Below are 14,881 nucleotides of genomic sequence, written 5' to 3'. Positions count from 1 at the left end.
TGTCTGTACAGACCTTAATTCAATCACACCATTGGTGATCCATGAAGTTGGCAATCTGCTAATGATGGGAAAAGAAGATGGCTAATTGTTTTTGCTTTCTAGAGACAGCTTTTCTCTGTGATATCCCTGGCTGTCCTGGACTTGGCTGTCCTCGAACTAACAGCCTGCCTCTGCCTCCCGAGTGCTGGCGTTAAAATGACATTTTCCTGTGATCTGATTCCCAGTAGCACTGAAACCAAGGTGTATTTCTTCTCAGAGCTCTTTCTTTGTGCTTTGGAAAATAGTGGAAGTGCTGCTGACTGGATATTGTAGATAGCTTGCCACTCCCACAATAGTTAATCTTGATTCAAACTGTGAAAATGTTTTCCTTAGCATAGCTCACTGCCTTCTGCAGAAAACTGTCAGCACACGTGTGAATGTGTTTCTTCTGATGGGCTTACAAGGCGACTCCTCTGGGCAGAAATCACTCTCTGAAAATTTCACTTCCTGGAAATCTAGTTTTAATGTTATTTGTAAAGTCACCAGGTGGCCATAAACCAATGTGAGCTGTGGTCACTGAGACCATCATGTTTGCTGATGTTAGTGGGAACAGAGCCTCTTATAGTCTCAGCTGCCCACTCTGTTAACTCTTTTTGTTTAAGAGGGGTCTCGTTGTGTAGCACTGGCTAGCCTTGAACTCTCCAAAGTGCTGGGATTAAACACATACATCACTGCCCAGGCTGTCTTGCTAACCCTTAATTCTGAGATAGCCTCAGGTTTCCAAGCTGACATGCCCTATCTTAGTGCCTCCTTTACCATGAGTTTCTCCACAGTCACTGCTCATGAGAACTGTTCCAAAGTCAAGGCTTCTCCTGTGGAGTAGGAATCTGAACACAGATGAATGTTCCAGTTTTACCTTTCTCTAAATAAGACCCGTTACTGACAGAACGGGCAGTCTCAGTTCTTCCTCTGTGGTTTTTTTTTTTTTTTTTTCTTTTTTTCTTTGGTTCTTTTTTTCGGAGCTGGGGATCGAACCCAGGGCCTTGTGCTTGCTAGGCAAGGGCTCTACCACCGAGCTAAATCCGCAATGGGCACAGCAGGTTTTAAGAGACTGAAACTATCTGACATTCCAATACTCTGCTCTTAACTGGTACGTAATTATCTCTTGAAATTAACACTAACATTTATTACCTGCTCACTGTTCACCAGGTTAGTTCATTTACTTGCGATGTCATATTTAATTATTTTAATTTTTTAATGTAGTTAACTAATTCTTTACAAGAAAACTCTGGGTATGATTCATCTAATTTTGGGTTGCTTTTTATTTTGTTTTTTTTTCCTTTTTCTTTTTTTTTTTCTTCTTTTTTTCGGAGCTGGGGACCGAACCCAGGGAACCTAGGCAAGCACTCTACCGCTGAGCTAAATCCCCAACCCCTCTTCCTCTGTGTTTGCTCATAGCCAGACTCTGGTCTTCACCTCTCCTTTCCTTGAGCGCTTAGCCGAGGCTGTCCCTTGGATCTACTCGCTGAGCCCTATGTTGTTCCTTTAACAGTAATCACCTTCTTTGTGCCTTCAACCCTTCCCTTCCAACTTAGTACACTACCTCACAGTACAGGTGTGGAGGCCTGCAGGTGAAGAAGGCCCTTGTCACCAGGCCTGATGATCCAAGTTTGAATGCCAGGACCCATGTGTTGGAAGGGAACAACCAGGCTTCCACAGGTTGCCCTCCAGAGACCCGGTGTCACATCAGAAGCTCCCTCCCACCAGCTACAAATGGAAGCACAATCCTTCCACACTGCTACTCTCAACAGACAGGAATTACAATTTACTGTTATTGGCAAAGCAATACAAAACTTAACATTTGATAATTCTTAGTGTATTAACTGTATCTGCTATTTTTCTTAGTCACTGGCAACTGTCAGAAGGTACACACTGTTTTCAAAGACCACAGTACAGGTGGAAACACCAGGCTCTAGTGGATGTAATTAACGTACGCTTCCTAATTCCAGCTGCCCTAAGTAGCTAGAAAGCAAAATACTCAGAAGAACAAAGCAAGCAAGCAACACATCCTCTACAACAAGAGAAGAAAACAACAGTAAGAGAACATTTAAACCTGGCTTAAACCCAGCCGGCCGGCCATCCCTGGTGCAGTCCCCATGAGCAGGCCATACCCTGAGCACAGGACAGCACCTCCCGCTTCTCAACCTCCTCCTTCAGAAGCCTGCAGTCAATTCAAAGGCCACACAGAGAGACAGCAACAACACATGACGTAGCATTGTGTTTTAACAAACGCACCACATTCAAAAGACCAATTTAAAGAGAAACACTGCAGTTATAAGGCACATATCACTTAGATTCATTCCATTGTCTTTAGTCCGTTCTTGGCAGTCTCTTTTCTCTTAATGCTCATAAAGTATTCCATGTTCAGTAGCCTCCTACTACAAAACAGCAAACTCTTCCGCTGCATGTGCATGAAGTGTACATGTGATATCTTCTATAGGAAAATGTCACTGTGAAACCCAATGCATACAGACAAACCTACACCAAATCATTGCGATAAAGCAATTAAGCTTTGACCTCAGCCCTGGACATCTACTTCTTTTACTTATTATTTATGGTTTCAGTCACCTTAGCCGAGGCCTAGCCAGGTTGTATTGTGTCCAGCTGAAAGAGTGTAAAGAGAACAGCAATTCTAATTTCATTATTAAAATTCAGAAGCTGGAGAGATGGCCAATTGGCTAAGAGGACACACTACTGCAGATAAGAGCTTCAATTCCCAGCACCCACGCAGGCAGCTTGCATTGTCTACCCTCTTGGCCTAGGAGACGTTGATGCTTGGCCTTGTACTGAAGTGCACACTCACATACAGTAGATACACTGACGCGCATACTCACATACAGTAGATACACTGACGCGCACACTCACATACAGTAGATACACTGACGCGCACTCACATACAGTAGATACACTGACGCGCACACTCACATACAGTAGATACACTGAAGCGCACTCTCACATACAGTAGATACACTGACGCGCACACTCATATACAGTAGATACACTGACGCGCACACTCACATACAGTAGATACACTGAAGCGCACACTCACATACAGTAGATACACTGAAGCGCACACTCACATACAGTAGATACACTGAAGCGCACACTCACATACAGTAGATACACTGAAGCGCGCACTCACATACAGTAGATACACTGAAGCGCGCACTCACATACAGTAGATACACTGACGCGCACACACACATACAGTAGATACACTGACGCGCACACTCACATACAGTAGATACACTGAAGCGCGCACTCACATACAGTAGATACACTGACGCGCACACTCATACAGTAGATACACTGAAGCGCACACTCACATACAGTAGATACACTGAAGCGCGCACTCACATACAGTAGATACACTGAAGCGCACACTCACATACAGTAGATACACTGACGCGCACACTCACATACAGTAGATACACTGAAGCGCACACTCACATACAGTAGATACACTGAAGCGCGCACTCACATACAGTAGATACACTGATGCGCACACTCACATACAGTAGATACACTGACGCGCGCACTCACATACAGTAGATACACTGAAGCGCGCACTCACATACAGTAGATACACTGAAGCGCACACTCACATACAGTAGATACACTGACGCGCGCACTCACATACAGTAGATACACTGACGCGCACACTCACATACAGTAGATACACTGACGTGCACACTCACATACAGTAGATACACTGAAGCGCACACTCACATACAGTAGATACACTGACGCGCACACTCACATACAGTAGATACACTGACGCGCACACTCACATACAGTAGATACACTGACGCGCACACTCACATACAGTAGATACACTGAAGCGCGCACTCACATACAGTAGATACACTGACGCGCACACTCACATACAGTAGATACACTGACGCGCACACTCACATACAGTAGATACACTGACGCGCACACTCACATACAGTAGATACACTGACGCGCACACTCACATACAGTAGATACACTGACGCGCACACTCACATACAGTAGATACACTGAAGCGCACACTCACATACAGTAGATACACTGAAGCGCACACTCACATACAGTAGATACACTGACGCGCACACTCACATACAGTAGATACACTGATGCGCACACTCACATACAGTAGATACACTGAAGCGCGCACTCACATACAGTAGATACACTGATGCGCACACTCACATACAGTAGATACACTGATGCGCACACTCACATACAGTAGATACACTGACGCGCACACTCACATACAGTAGATACACTGACGTGCACACTCACATACAGTAGATACACTGGAGCATAATTAATTTTTTTGAAATTACAAAGTTCAAGGCAGACCTCTGCATTAGTATACACAGAGCAAGTTCTAGGCCAGCCATGGGTGTGCAGTAAGACCTTGTCTCAAACAAACAAGCAAACAACATTTAGAAACATTAAGATATGCCTTAGAAATGTGTACTTCACAGAATATTAACAGTGGGTCAAATTCCAGTCCCTGTCTGAGAAGCACCACTGGAACAATTGCAAGTATAGAGTAGGTGCTGATGTATTTGTAAACCGTAACAGAGTTTAATGGGTAAATCTGTGTGCCTGCTTTTTTTAAAGCAGTATTCTTCTTGGGACTGTAATATAATATCATTTGCCTTTCCCTTTTCTCTCCTCCTTGCTCTCTTTCAAATTCAAAGTCTCTTCTTTCATTAATAGTTTTTATGTACCTACACGTGTGTGGATATTGTCTTATGGTTTCTACTGCTGTGATAGAAACCATGACGGAGGCAGCTTGGAGAAAAGCGCTCATTTCGGCTGACAGTTCCTAGTGACAGTCCATCACATCTAAGCAGGAACTCAAACAGCAGGATCCTGGAGGCAGGAGCTGATGCAGAGGCCATGGAGGGTGCTTGCTTGTCTTACCTTGCTCAGTCTGTTCTCTTATAGAGCCCAGGACCATCAGCCCAGGGGATGGCACCGCCCGCAGTGGGCTGGGTCCTCCCCCTCAATCACTGACTAAAACAATGCGCTGCAGGCTTCTCTACAGCGGGATCTTATGGAGGCGTTTTCTGAATAGAAGTCCCACCTTCTCTAAGGACTTCAGTTTGTGTCCAGTTGACAAATCACCTCTCTTTTGGCATCCCTAAGATCTCACATAAAAACTTTAAAAGTTCCATAATCTTTATAAATTTAAACACATTAAAAATTCAGTCCTACCAACACATCCACTCTCTTTCAAAAATCCAGTCTCTTAAAAATTTGAAATCTCTTAACTCTAGGCTCTTGTCCATATTTTAAGAGGGAAGAACTAGGGCATGGTAACAGTCAGATGAAGGAAAGCCAGTCCCTGCAGTGTGACTCAGTGTCCTCTGCTGCACACACAGCTTGTCCTCTAAGCCTGGGCAGGCTCCACTCCACGGCTGCTGCTGCTCTTGGTGATCATCGCCCTGTACTGGCATCTCCAAAATGTTGAGTCTTCTGCTGTAACTGTGTAACTGGGATATACGTTGCCAATAGCCTCTCAAAGGCTCTCTTCAAGACGCCAAGCAAGGCTCAAATTCTCTGCATGACCCCTTCAGCCCTGGGCTTTCAACTGCCACTGAGGCCTCTCATAGTGCCGAACCTCAGCTGCTCTCCAGGACCCCTTCTCCCTTCAAAGCCAGCTCCTGGGTGACTCTCCACATTACCAAGTCAGCCGCCAGTGTGAGGTACAACCTTGGCTGCCTCTGGAACACGACTTGCTTGAGTGCTCTCAGACATCACTTTCCAGAAGATTTTACCTCAGTGATGCTGGTCTCTTCTTAATCACCACTAATTTCCAGTAAATCACCACTAGTTCCAGTAAAAAAAAAAAAAAAAAAAAAAAAAAAGGTCTTACTGTACTGGTACTGGTCTCTTGTTAATCACAGCTGATCTTCAGCTTCAGCTGAGCAGACGACAGAATCTTCATACAAAGGCAGCCTTTACAGCCTCCTGAAACTTCCCAAGCCAGGCGTCCATCGTCTGCACTGCTCTCAACAGACTGGTCCTCCACACTCCTACAGGGCAGCTCACTGAGCTCATAGCTTCTCTAGTCCAAAGTTCCAAAGTTTTTCCACAATTCTTCCAAAGACAACAGGGTCAGGTCTGCCACAGCAATGCACCCCCCAACCCGGTCTATCCTGGACCAACTCGCTCGGGTTTCTACTCTTCATCGTAGCCAAAGCCGAGAAGCGATTGTGGGTTTCTATTGCTGGGATAAAACTACATGAATGACGAAGGCTATTTGGTGAGGAAAGGGTTTATTTCAGCTTATACTTCTAGATGACAGTCCATCGCTGCTCAGGGAAGGATAATCGAAAGCTTCCCTCTGAGCGTCCTTAGCTCTGGACAGGGTGGAGGCCTCACGGCTTTCCCTGTGCACTTGGACTTCCTAGCACGTTCAGTTCAGTTCAGTTCAGATGTTGCAGTGGGGATTTTACACACAGCTCCCAACAGTACACAGAGACACACGCTCACAGCAGACTTCCAGGTCTCCCGCCCCCTCTTCTGCAATATGCTCTGAGCCTCTTCATAACGGGAAAATGAGGAGGCATCTAAGTGAACCTGGGTGAAATCCTAGCATGGACACTCACTTGGCTTCCCAGAAAGATCCAGCTCTGTGCCTATCACACTGTCTTTGAAGAATCCTCCCAGGATAGAGAACCTTCTATCTGAACACTGCTCAGTACACATGGGCACCAGGCACATTCACAACCTCACTTTATCCTAGAGAGGGGCTTTCAGACATCGTCTTTCAGAACTGTAGTTAGCCAAGTGCCAGAGCTGGGACCTCAGACTAGGCACACATGTCTACCACACCACTGGTTGATTTTCTTCCCTAACATACTTTAATATGCAGAAATATACTACAAGGTATAAACTAAGGCATATTTTTATATTCAGTATTTCTGAAACTATAATTCTGTCATGCTGGTAAAAATCTTGAAAACAAACTAGGGTTAGGAGATTAGTAATGGGCAAGCATAGAGCAAATCCTTTCATCCCGGCAGCTGGGAGGCAGAGGCAGAGGCGGAGGCGGAGGCGGAGGCGGAGGCGGAGCCAGCCAATGAAGTGATAGCCAGGACTTCACACAGAGAAACAAAGCAAGCAAGCAAAGAGAAAGTAATGGTTGATAACTCTGTTTTCTATGCATCATCGTCCAAGGAGTAAATACGTTTCAGTAAATTACAGGCTAGATCCCCAACCTATGGAATGATATTTCATGAAAGAATGATCTTTCACCCTTGTACACACGCAGCAGACGTGCAGCTCGGTCTTCCTGCAGGTCCCTCAGTGACTGGAGCAGGAGCCGTCCCTGACTCTGTTGCCTGCCTCCGGATCCCATTCCCCTAACTGGCCCACCTTGTTGGCCTCAGTGGGAGAGGACTTGCCTAGCACTGCCCTGACTTGATTTGTCAGGGTAGGGTGATACTCGGGTGGAAAAAGGGCATAGGAGCCATCCGTCTGGGTGTGGTGGGCACTGACAGGGAGAGGCTGATATTCAGATGTAAAGTGAATAAATAAATTAATGAAAAAAATTAATGAAAGAAAAAAGAGAACCAAACCAACCAACCAGCTAGCCAATGTACCCCGGCACCTGTGGCAGTAGATAAGGCTTTTCTTAGAAACCCTAGTGAAGGGTGGGGGAGCATGTACCTCTCAAGCTAGTGCTGCCCAGAGTAGCACCATAAGCAATCAGTCTTGCCCGTAGGAAAAACTCATGAGACTTGGTTCTAATGATCAGTAAGCTATGAGCATAATGTCCAGTGACTCTCTCTTTTACAGACTCAGAACCAGCACCACTTGGTAAGTGTTATCGCAGTGAGATTATCACAGTGAGATTATCACAGTGAGATTACTATAGTGAGTGGTGCTAACAAGTGTAGCTCAGAACTGCTGAGTTCAAACCAAGCTAGGGGTCTCCTGCAGCCCAGTCAGGAAGTGTGACCGAGTGTAACAACAGCTGGTAAAAAATAAGCATTCGAAGACTGAATGACACACTTCAATATTTTGAACTAAGTGAAAATACAATTTCAAAATTTGAGAAATACAGCAAAAGTAAAATTTAGAAAGACCAAATGAACTTACTGATGTAAAGTCAGTACGGTAAGCATCTATTCCAAGAAACTAGAAAAACCAAATAGAAGGGGAAAAAAAAAATCACAGCAGAAAGAAATGAAATGGAACAAAGGAAGTCCTAGGAAAGAACGCCAAGTTCAAGGGCTTGTTCCGCATTTTCAGTTTATGCCTATTGAACGATCAACAGAATACAGAAACTTAAACCAAACAAAATAACAAAAAAGAAGATATAAACCACTAATATGACACTATAAGGAAGGGCCAGCAAGATGGTTCAGTGGGTAAGTGCTGTTGCCGCCAAGCCTGAGTCCTGAGTTCAATGCCCCAAACCCATGTGACAGAGAGAACTGGCTCTTGTCAAGTTGCCTTCTTGTCTCCGTACTTGCTTTCTGGCATAAACACACACACACACACACACACACACACACACACACACACACACACACACACACACACACGTAATAAATTAAGGAGTATAACAGAGGGTATTCTATTTCCATGTTCACAAACTGACAAATAGTTATCATTGAAAGACAACCACCATAATTCATTGGAGGAGAAATACCTGACCTGAATAGGCCTCAAAATTACTAAAGAAACTGAGTTGATAATCAGCAAAGCAGAAACAATCAGGACAAGATAAGCAGTTTCACTAGGAGATTCTACCTTTCTATCTAACATTTAAGAAAAAAACGCCTCTATGAGCATCGGTGCCATGGGTGTCACAGTTATAGCCGACCCCTTTCTGCTTGAATTTAAGTCCTGTTCCAAGATGAGACCTACACTGGTGTCATTGTTGGCTAAGAGCCTGTGGTTGGGCAGGTCTCAGGGTCTAGGGCAGAGACTATTAATATTGGACATAGTATTTAACTGATTTCTCAATGTCTTCTCAGTACACCCACAGACTAGGGGGTGTCTAAACCCTCATCACTGAAGCTTGTACTTGGAATAGGTGGGGATTAAAATGGAGACTCACAGACTGGCCAAAGAGCAGAGACCGCCTGAAAAAAATGACAAACGTTAAGAAGAATTTTTGAATATGCCTCAATCAGAATAAACGCCATATATTTAAACTACGTAACATGGATCATATTAACTAGATGGGAAGTGGTTCATATACAGGCTCATTAAATCCTCCAGAATCTTCTGTCGTTGTGGTTGACACACTCTAAGGAGTTATTTTTAAACTTCTTTTATCCCCCAACCCCCCCCAAATTAAGGACTGAGACCAAGGCCTAACATACTTTGTTAAATCCCCAATCTTACTCTTAAATTCTTAAAAAGTCAACAGTTTTAATAGACTACATACTCTGTCAATAGACACTGACAACAAATCAATACAGACACTAGAAAACAAAATGTCAAATTAACTTACAATGCAAACTAAAGTAATAACAATAACTCTGTGTGTGTGTGTGTGTGTGTGTGTGTGTGTGAGAGAGAGAGAGAGAGAGAGAGAGAGAGAGAGAGAGAGAGAGAAGCAAGAAAGAAGGAAGAAAGGAAGAGAGGGAGGGGGTGGATCTGGTCTTAGAGCCCAGAGGCAGAGGCCTTGTTTAGCATGTACCAGACCCTTAGTCCAATCTCTCTCTCGGTCAAAAGAAACAAAGAAAGATGGTCACTTTCAATAAATAAAATAAATAGCCACTCTAAAAAGTTTCTCTGGGATTTTACATTATGATCAAGTACACACACGAGTACTACAGATTCACAGGAGTACAAACAGTACTCACCCTTACTAACGAGGATGAATCTGTATTTTATTCATTTTTTCTCGTTGAAAAGAACAAGAACAAAAACAGAAACCAAAGCCACTGGTCAAGACGCATGTACCGCGCTGAGATTAAGTCTGATAAGCACTGGCTTTGCACGCTATTAACAATCCCCAGGGTATGAAGAAGGCTCCCGATCATACCAAACCCTGGATATGAAATTAACACATACAATTATCTCTAATAAAATAAAAAGAACTAATATAATTATTTTGATATGAAAATGGAATCTCTTTTCTCTGAGAAATGAAAACTACTTTCCTATTAAAATCAGAGCCCAAGGCTTGGCGTTCTCCGGTGAGTGAAGGCCAAGGGCTCTGGCGTAGCTCGGCTGAAGGAGGAGACATCTACGTTTGGCCAGCGTCACAGCAGCAGCTCAGCACACGCAAAGCCCTGTGCCTCACACATGCTCACGAGAGGAACCACGCGAGTTAGTGCTGGGGAAGCCGCTCGCTGCACTCAGTGCTTGCTGCACCAAGGCAAGGAGGTGGACCTGACCTACAGAAGAGCCAGGTGGGGGCTGGCGCCACTCAGAGGACAGGTGGGTCTCGACAAGCTCTCTGGCCAGCTAGCCTAACCGATATAGCAAGTTCCCGGTTCACACCCATGCGTCACGCATACACCACACATGCACGTGCGCGCACACAGTAAGCTCGGTTCTGTTCACTATTTATATTACTTATTAAATGATTGAATGGCATGACTTCAAGAACAGTTTTCAAAATTAAAGACAAAAATCCACTTTCTAAATATTACTTCTAAGTAGTATTAGTGATAAAATAATTGCTTTTCCAGAAATGTTACAGCCGTCACTATCTTAACCTTAAAAAGTACACAATCAAATTTAGTTTTCTTTTCTTTGAGATACACCTCCCACTGTAGCACAGGCTGGTCTCAAACCCTTGGCAACTCTCCTGCCTCAGCCCTGAGTGCTGAGAGGAATGACTACACACTTCACCCTATAATGCCCCCCTTCCTTTAAGAGCCAGGGTTTCATTATGCAGCCGTGGTGGGCCTGGAACTTGCTATGTAGACCAGGTGGCATTAAATGCAGAGATGGTCTGTTTCTGTTTCCTGAGTGCTGGCACTAAGTTGTACCAGTATGCCTGGCTTAAAACCAGGCTCTTAATTGATTAAAATGTCTTACTAGCGGTAAGCAGTAGAGTCCTTCTGACCCCGATACAGACCTTTTAGCTGAAGCATGCCTCTTGCTCCATTAAGTATAACTCTTAACGTAAGACTTTTCATTAAAAGTTACTGGTTTCAGAAAATGAAATGTTATAAACTATATACAACAGAAATTTAAATATGAAAGCACTCTAAAACAAAGTACATTTTTGTATAACAAATAAAACAGTCATTTACTTTTTACAAGACTGCCACAGACACATGAAGTTCTGCCCAGGTTTTCTCACTGGATCTGCATGCTGACTGGACGCACTGACTGGAGAAGGCTGAGAACTGCTAGGCTGGCCCTGCACCTGAACAGCTGGTGAAGGTGGCATAGGAGTGTTCTGTGGAAAAGCACAAATAGAGGTTGTGACATGACACGGGAAATCAGCATTCTATACGCTATAAGGTCATTAACGACAGGCAGGCACACATCTCCAACATACAACTTTTACAGTTTGTAATTGTAAGTCAATGATTACATTTAAAAAGACGATTTTTATAAAAAAAAAAAGTTAATAAGTGTGTTCCCTTTAAAACATGTAATCACAGAAGCACTATTATTCATTGGGCTATCTCTTGACATCTGTGTAGACTTGGCTCCAGTCTCCCCATGGATCTCAAGTTCTGTGCATTTATATAAATGGCAAATTACTCATGTGTAAGTGCGCATGTCTTCCTGTGTACGGTCATTTCTAGATTACAAATAATAACCCAAACAATGCAAATGCATGTAAACACAAGTAGCTGCTGCCCAACTCATGTTCAGTAAAGAACAAGCTTTTCTCTGCTACTTTTAATTCAAGTTATAAATAAAGGGACACGGAACTGGCAGGCATGGACAACGGACTATATTATTCTTATTCAAATGAAGAATTTCAGTAAGAAGCAAGTCAATTATAGTTTGAAGTGAAAACAAAGCCACGTGATTTACTTGCCCCTTCAAGAACACATCAGCTACAGATTACTGCTTTGATTAGCTCTTTCCAGTCACACTTCATCTGTGACACAAATGACCGCAGACCTCAGGCCAGAGTTAGTAATGATGACCACCACCATGCAAGGAGAACACAGAGACAGTCAACGACTGGGAGTAAAGTCCTCTTCGAGGATGCTCCGTTTATAGTTGCAGCTGTGATGGTAGCAGTGGCATAAAGTACACATACAGACTTGTAAATAGAACCTTTGTCATGGTCTATACCATATGCTTTACTTTAAAAACACTAGTAACAGGGTATCCTGAACATTTTTAGGTCATACGTTTTCTTGAAATACCTGTAAAGAAAACATGTTAAATTTCTTACAGAAGCCAAGAATTGTTTAAACTTTGGTAAGATGATGCATTTGTTTACTTCTTGGTGACATCAGCATAGTACTAAAAGTGCTGGGTCCCTAAGGTTAAAACCAAAATTCTTTTTCTAAGTCAACCCCAAAACACAGGAGGCTATATAATGGCACAAACAAAAATTAAAAAACAGAAAGAAGTCCTGAGCTGACTTCACACTGGAAGCCAGGGGTGGGAGTGTGGTACCCTGGATGCTGGGGCTCTAACCCAGTTCTTTCCCAGGCTAGCAAGTTCTCTGTCATTAGGACTCATGCCTTTAAGCCCAGCACTTGGGAGTGGATGCAGCTGAGCAGAAAGTCAAGGTAATCTTCAACTCTGAGTCGAGGCCACTATGGACTACAGGAAAACTTGCCCTTAAAGATAAGAAAGAAAGAAAAAAAAAAAAAAAAAGGAAACAAGCAGAAATGCTGTGTTCTAAGCTCAGGGGGAGCCTACTCTGGAATGCAGCTAAGACGCTTCTGTGTGGGCGATCATCTCTGAAACATGAGCGTGAGCCCTATCGGGGACCTGGCGACTTTCCAGCTCAACAGCTCAGGACAGGGCACAGCTCTTCAGTTGCTTTTTGAACAAGAGTTTGACAATTGTGTGCGTGTGTGAGTGCAAGGTAGAGGACAACTTTGGGGAGTCAGCTCCCTTCTCCACCATGGGTTTCAGAAATGGTTTTATGGCCACCTTGCCAGTCCTCGCCTTCAATGAGCCCCTTTCCAACAGGCTGTGTGACCCGGGCAGCCCCTTTACTTTCCATGCTCCTTGGTTTCCTCCTTTTGTAAATACAGGAAATACAGTCTGACTGATCAGATGAGACATATACAAAGCGCCTGGAGTCTCATTCCATTATAAATGTTACTATTACCATTATAATAGAGAATTCCCAAAGGAAAAACATAGGTTTTGAGTTCCGAGGTGAGATGAACCTGTACATGTCTCTCCACGGGTTAATAACATAGTCAGATCGCATCCTTAAAACAGGAGCTCTGAATAGGAAGTTGTGAATTCAATAAATGAGAAAGTAAGAGAACCTCACCCAGTGTAACTCCCAAGAGTGAGAATTACAATTACTAAAATTTACTTAAAGGGAGCACTCCATGAGGTTAACGCATTTTCTTGGTTTGGACACTGAATTTAAATTGTGAGTTTCACTGACTGTCCAGTGTGTGTACAAAGGCTTGTTTGACTGTCACAAACGTCAAGACTTTTATCTTTTTGATGATTCTGAAAAGTCTTACTGGGTCACTAAGAACTGAGGAACAACGTATCATGTGACACTTTAATCCCAAGTGTTAACAAGGATGGCAAGGACGTCTGAAGTTAGTCTAAGCTGTGAATTAAGAACGAATAAAAACATATTAATCAAATGCAATGTGGTCATTTTAGGATCCTAATTCAAATAAATAGGCAAAACACACTCTCTCTCTAAAAGAACACTGGGGAGCCCGGACTGTAAACGGGCTTGAGGGAGCATGCAGAGACCACTGTACTCTGTCCAGTCTGACTTTCTATTACAGTTCCACATATCCATTTAAAAGAAATAACACTGAAATGTAGTGAATAAAATGTTTGTTTTGAAGGGAGGGACAAGTAGATGGGAACAGAGGAATCCAAAGTAGCAAAACATGACTAATATCTGAAGGTGGCTGGCTCTGTCTTTGCAGAAATATATTTTTAAATACTAAGAAAATTAATGTTCTAAGAATTAGGTCTCAGAGGGTGGAGAGATGGACTTCCAGAAGATTGGGGTTCAATCTCTAGCACCCACAAGGAAGCTCATAACCATTGTAACTCCAGTTCTAGGAGATCTAGTGCCCTCTTATGGCTTCCCAGGGCAGCAGACAGGATCACCGTACATAGACACGCATTCACCCGCACTCATAACATAGATAATAGTAATATTAATACTAAAAGAACTTTTGCACAAGAATGTAAAACTATTTTCCTCTCACTTCCAGTAAACGAGAGACTAGGCACAGCCAGTCCTCAGACACAGAGACAAGAAGTGGATATTTTGCGTGGTCAGCTCTGGAGGACTAGTGTCATCATTCATTACTGAGACAACTAAGGACTTTTTTCAAATTATCCTTTAAAATCAATGTGGAAAAAGGTTAGCTTGAACAACAAAGTAGCAAAATTAATACAACACAAGGAATGTAAAAAACATTGTGATTTGCTTCATAGTATAAAATTAACAAAAATGTTCATGAATTTAGCAGTTTTATTTCTAGAAACGATACCCTTCACTTTACTGACCTATAATTTTGCTTCCTTTATTGTCTGCTCAAAGAGCAATTATAGCTAACAATTGTAGATACCATTGATAATACTTTGATATGACATTCTTAAATTCCCTCCCTAGTATTACAAACCTTTGAGGAAGTCTGACACTGAAACATAAATTGAGCCTGGTAGATTTATAAACCCCATCTCTCAGGAACTTGGGCATCAGGGTTTGGAGTTTGAGGCCAGC

At 43.1% G+C, this 14,881-nt stretch overlaps 1 protein-coding gene across 2 annotated transcripts in view; it reads right to left on the bottom strand.

Annotated features, from left to right (window-relative positions):
* Positions 1–14,881, bottom strand: part of Arid2 (AT-rich interaction domain 2) — a 117,443-nt gene that overhangs the window by 15,413 nt on the left and 87,149 nt on the right. For both annotated transcript variants that reach the window (XM_345867.10, XM_063264356.1), the window contains one exon: positions 11,271–11,419. In XM_345867.10, coding sequence (XP_345868.4) covers positions 11,271–11,419 — 149 coding nt within the window. The remainder of the gene's footprint in view (positions 1–11,270; positions 11,420–14,881) is intronic.

This window comes from Rattus norvegicus, chromosome 7 (genome assembly GCF_036323735.1).
Source record: "Rattus norvegicus strain BN/NHsdMcwi chromosome 7, GRCr8, whole genome shotgun sequence".
Classification (NCBI taxonomy): domain Eukaryota; kingdom Metazoa; phylum Chordata; class Mammalia; order Rodentia; family Muridae; genus Rattus; species Rattus norvegicus.
This window is presented reverse-complemented; position numbering and strand designations above follow the sequence as displayed.